At 51.5% G+C, this 5,629-nt stretch overlaps 1 protein-coding gene across 1 annotated transcript; it reads right to left on the bottom strand.

Annotated features, from left to right (window-relative positions):
* Positions 1 to 3,687: 3,687 nt before the first annotated feature.
* ATXN1 (ataxin 1) lies at positions 3,688 to 5,556 on the bottom strand (the record flags this gene model as incomplete). The annotated part of the gene is made up of 1 exon (XM_010084402.1): positions 3,688 to 5,556. A coding segment is annotated over exon 1 (1,869 nt), but the record flags the coding sequence as incomplete, so codon positions are not given.
* Between the last annotated feature and the right edge of the window lie 73 nt (positions 5,557 to 5,629).

Genomic DNA, 5,629 nt, shown 5'->3' with positions numbered 1-5,629 from the left:
ACTCCTAGTGTTCCCACTGCCCTGAACAACACCTGCCTTCACAAGAGTGGATTTCCTTTGAGAGATTTATGGGGCTACAGGCAGCACCTTGTGCCACAGGGACTATCTGACACAACATGTGGTCTGGGTGGGCATCCCCCCTGCATCTAGCCCAGCCTCAGTACACCGTTATAAAAACTGCACCTGGGGATTGAAGGTTAGGGGTTACTACTCTCCGCAGCCACACGATCCCACCATTTCTCAAGAGAAGCCACCTCTCTCTGCCAGACCACTGGCTGCCGAGTTTATCACATGAGCTCTTATCTGCTGCACTCCCAGAATTCAGTAACACGCATCCGAAGACAGGTCAGAGCCGCCCCATCACTGAGAGGAACAAGGACTTACTGGCCCTGTGACCAGGGGACACGGAGACCACATGGGGGAAGGCTGGGAGAGATGTACATCCGCAGCAGTGAAATGAGTCAACATCTCTCTTTCTATGTCTGTTATGGTGCCAAAGATAATAAAGTAAAAGAAAAAGAAACTGGTTTGTGTGTGTGCAGAGAAATAAGGGGAACTGACAATGGGAATGGACTAAAAAAAATACGCACTAAACTAAAACCAGTTAGGCCTACTAACTAGATGCTCTAACAGGACTTTTCCATCTCTAGTGTCCATGATTCTCTTTTTTAAAAAAACGAAAATTAAGAACGATATGTTTATCTTTTCTTTTTAAGCTGTACTTTAGGAATGATTAGGAACTGAAATGAAGGGATGAAAGCAAGCATTTCAGAGAACTTATGCATCTCCTGTGTGTGTTAACCTTAACATCAGTGGAGGTGAATTACTGGCTTCTGCTTGCTCCTGGCAGCAAAAGAAAGGACAATAATGATTAAAGTGTTATAATATGAGGAATTGTAAAGAGATGCTGATCCATAGCTCTTTTCTTTTAGGCAACTTGAATGCAGAGGAATAACAGCTCGACTTTGGGTTCTGGTCCAGCTGATACTTACTTGACTTCTTCCTAATCCAGAGCAAGGATGCTGTGAAATGGAAACCTAACGTCCCTCTGGGGCTAAGGCCAGTTATTTCACTGAAAAGGCATGGAGCTTTAGGGGGGTTAATCTTCCTCTAGGTTTTCACTCTAGGTGGGATTCACCAGGTGATTGGAAGCTGGGGAAAGGAGGGAGGATGACCTCTTTCTGCCTCAGTGCTGAGCTGGGGAGGGGCAGCTGTGCACTGGCACTGATACAATACAATAGCAGCTGCGTGGTGCCTCCCTGTTTACACGACAGTTGTATATGCTCAGCTAAAAATAATCTCCTACCTCTGTCTCTCAATTGGTGAGAAAATTAGCTAATGTTTGCCCAGAGTCTGAAAAGATGAGTTCATCAATATTATAATGACTTCCCAGAGATCCCTGGGAGGAGAACGTAAGTGAGCCAAAGCTAATGATAACAACACTATTTTTGTAGGGCACTTACTCTTTACAACTTACGCTCCCTTGACAATACCATTAGAAAAGCTCCCTCCTTCCAGAAGTACGTATGCAACTGAAACTTAATTGTAATAAAATACTTTGCAAAGCTACACTATACACGCAGATATATCCCCACTGTACTCCAGAGTCAAGATATATTTAAGTGCAGCAGCACCACAGTGTCACTGCTCAAAGCAGCGCGACTAAATACCCTTCTTCAAGGAGAACACTAAGCCCTCTTCACACAGGCCATTTTCTAACGAGTCATGACTGCCGCATGCCTGCAAATAAGGCTAAATGCTTTCACAAAGCCACGTGGGGCTGGGGGTGAGGTCACTGGAGACTTCAGGCACGGAGAAACAATCTCTCAAGCCAGGCAAAGGAAAACCGGCAGAGCCGTCCCCGCTATGCAGGGAGACAGCTGATCCGGGAAGAGACTCAAGTCCTGGAATCTGCAGGAAACCTAAATTAAACCCCTGTTTCTAATCATATCTCTACGTGACTCGCTCTCCATTCTGGAAGAATCCCCGGTGGGAAATACAGCTGGGGAGTATTTCAGCTGCGATGATGTCAGCCCGCTCCTGATAGGCTTCTCCATAAGGTGACACTTTGCTGGGTGAGACTCTTGTGCCTGGCTCTGGAGTTTTACAGCCTCAGGCTGGGCTTGCTTTCTGCCAGAGGATGGCACTCCACCCCCTGCGAAGGCGCTCTTCCCCGCACCCAGGACTGCAACACCTCACTTGCACTGACAGATCTGCAAACGAGACATGGCACAAATGCTACCTGCTAATTTGTATCTCCTCTGCTGGTGCAGGGACCGGTGGCCTGGCTGCAGAGAGAGAAATGAGAGCAAGAGATGGAAACCGCAGATGGGAGATTGCTACTTTTGAAATCTCATTATTCAAGGCACCAGGGCAAATTACAGTAACTGGTCCTGATCCAAGGATGGTCCTCTAATCACAAAGCCTGAAATGCACCAAAATACCGTTGAGGGGTGGGGAAAAAAATCAAGTCTTTATATTGACAGCACCAGAGGCGCAAGTTCTATCAGCTGTGCAGATGCACGCATATACAGGAACAAAATCCTGCAGGGAATCTGCACGTTTGACATAAGAGAGGGGATGTGTCTCATGGAGCGATTTACCCCGTATGTGCAGCTGGGGAAGGATGGGCCACAGACTGCTGCGACGGTAAGAAATTTTTCATGCAATGTGCTCCTCTGTACCGTCGTCGTTTGTTTTTCTTCTCCAAACTGTCAGCCTGAGGTACTTTACTACAAGTGTCCACATCCAGCTCCTCTCTCCCTCTCTCTCATTCTGGCTCTCCAGCGCTGAGGATGCAGTATCAGGGTTGCACTCAAAACAAACAAAAAAGATTTGCAACAAGATGATTTAAAATGAGTACCTCTAGGAAGCAAAATGCTATCCAGTATATCTGAACTGCTACAGCCTCAACACAGGCGAGTCTAAATGGCTCAGAAAATGGACAGCATCAGGATAACACTTTAGATCAATACGTACTCATTATCAACCTAAAAATACCTTTGGACAGTTACAGGTTTTCTTCCTACATTGCAAACCAACAAAGAAACAAAGGTCAGAAGCACAGCCTGCCCAGCCACCTAGATGGTTTTTCTTTCCAAATTTCCCTTGAACACACAGTTCACGTGAGCCATGCAGTGTTTAAACCACCTGCAACCGAAGCCTCAGTGAAACTCTGTGGTGCATTTCAGTAACTTAATGTGTGCGATGGAGCCATTCCCAGGCAGCTCCAAGTTTTCAAGCCATGGAAATTCACTCCCTTATGACCTACCTACCTCTCAAGGGTAGGATCTGAGCTGAATCTAACCTGAGCTTTCTGATGTGGAAGGTAAAAAACACCTATCACAATGCAAAACATATCCTCTTGTACTGCTTACACTGTTTTTTATATTTTAATCCAAAAACATGAAGATGATGTAATTCCTGCTCTGGGCTCTGCAGCTATAAGAAAGACTCATTTTATATCCACGAGACTACATTTATCATCAGTGTGACGCTGATGGCTCCCCTGGCATGGCAAGGGGGATGATTTTTGGACCACAGAGGTCTCACAGAGGGACATGAATTACAAAGAACCAACCCCACGCGGACCCAGAGCAACTGAGATGCGCTGAGGAAAGCTGCACCTGGGGGGCCAGAGCATGCACCCCAGTCCAATGTCCCCACCCCACCATGCGTTGCCTTTACCTGTGCTCGATGCTCCCCAACTGCAAACTGTATCACAGCAATGCCTGGGCTATGGCTGTCTTCAATCCTCTCCACAGTGCTGGAGTCTATTTTCAGGTCGTTGCTAATTTCCGCGCTCTGGATGAAGTCTTCTGTTTTCAAGTCCTCGACTTTCTTCAGCTCCCCGTTAGCCAGCTGAATGATCGACCCCTTCATGAAGTAGGGGGGCAGCGTGGGAGGCGCGGTGGCAGGGGACGCGATGGATTGTACCACGGGCAGGTGGATCTGTGCCTGCACCATGGTGGCCTGGTAGGCGGGCTGGGTGGTGAGGGGCTCCGCGCTGAAGTTCTCGCTTTTGGGGACAGCGGTGGTGACGAACGTGTGAGGCACTGCTGCAAACTGAGGAGATGTCGTGACGATGGCAGGCGCCACTCCCGACGGCTCGACGGCCGCGCCACCGACTGGTATCAGCAGGGACTGGGTGCCGGGGAGCGGGAGCTGTCGGGGGTAGCCGATGGCTTGCTGCTGCCCGCTCAGGTAGCCGATCACCGGTGGCTGGGTCCCGGCATAGAAGGCTGTCGCCGGCAACCCAACGGGGAGTTGTTCGGAGGCGCTGTGGGTAGTCTGAATGACGGTGTGAGGGGACAGCGTGGCCACCGCCTTCACCCCCTCGTGGCCTAGAGCCTGCTGCGGAGACAAGGCGTAGGAGCGGTGGGCTGGCTTTCCTAAGTGCAAGCTTCCCTTGTCGTTGAGGGTTGAGGGAGAGGTCTCGCAGTTGGTGGCTTGCTGCACCTCCATGTCCGCCGTGGGCGTGCTGCTGTTGGGGACCACCATAACGGAGGCTCGGACACCTGAGGAATCCCGCACACCGTACTCAGCGGGGCTCGAGTGGACCACCACGTGCCTGGTCTCGTAATGATGGGGAGCTGGTTTATTGCCTGCTTTGACTAGACCCATGTCTGTGGAGGGTGAAATGCCGTACCTCCGGCTCTTCTCTATCTCGCCGTTCAGTACCTCCTTGGCCTGCATCACCTGCAGCCGGCTGCTCTCTGGCTTCTTGGGGGGATCCCTGGTGACAAAGTGACTCCCCGAGTCGGTGTACTGCACCACCACTTGGGAGGAAGGGCCGAGGGTGAGGGTGTGTGGGATCACTGTCTGATGGGGGTGCAGGGGGACCGGGATGGTTGGAGGAGAGACGTTCCTAACAGTGCTCTGGGAAGAGCTGGAAATGTGGACATACTGGTTCTGCTGGGTGGGTGGAGGAGACCCAGCGGCGATCAGTCCAGGCGTCCTGACCAGGTGCGGCTCAACTTTGTGCCCCTGCTGGCTTAAGCCGCTCATGCTGGCCAGCAAAGTGGAATAAGCCTCCAGCTGGGAACGCTGGGATGGAGTGGTCGCAACGGCCGTGGCCGCCGCCACGGCGCCCGTCGCAGAATTGGCTGTTGGGGAAATCAGCTGTGAGGGGATGAATCCGGTGTATGATCCGCTGTACTGGGGCCCGACGAACTGAAAGGTGTGCTGCAGGTGTGTGTACTGCACAGGGGAAATGGGTGTCCCTGACTGGGAGAGGGCAGGTGAGTACACCGTGGGAAGAGTCGTGGAGGCTGGAACAGAGCGGGGCGCGCTTGGCGGGGAATAGTCCAGCCCTGCAGACAGCGACTTGTGCAAACCCTGCTGCAAGCCCACCTCCACCGACGATGTCCCCATGGGCCGGTGCCGGCCCCCCAGGCTGCTCTGGGCACTGGGTGTGCTGGGGAGCCATGGTAGGTTATCCGCACGGTGGTTTTCATTTGGCAGGACTGGCTTCACGTCCGAAGGCAGGCTGGTGGCAGGGATTTCTCGTTTCTTAGGTGGCAGGCATTCATTGCTCCGCTCTTGGTTGGATTTCATCTTTCGCCGTCCCCCCTCCACTGTGCTTACTTCACTGTCTGGCTGGCTCTGATTTCAGTCTGATAAACGGAAA

The sequence above is a fragment of the Pterocles gutturalis genome, unplaced genomic scaffold (genome assembly GCF_000699245.1).
Source record: "Pterocles gutturalis isolate BGI_N339 unplaced genomic scaffold, ASM69924v1 scaffold47680, whole genome shotgun sequence".
NCBI classification, from domain to species: Eukaryota; Metazoa; Chordata; class Aves; order Pterocliformes; family Pteroclidae; genus Pterocles; species Pterocles gutturalis.
The sequence above is the reverse complement of the archived record's forward strand: the minus strand, read 5'-3'. Positions and strand labels throughout refer to the sequence as shown.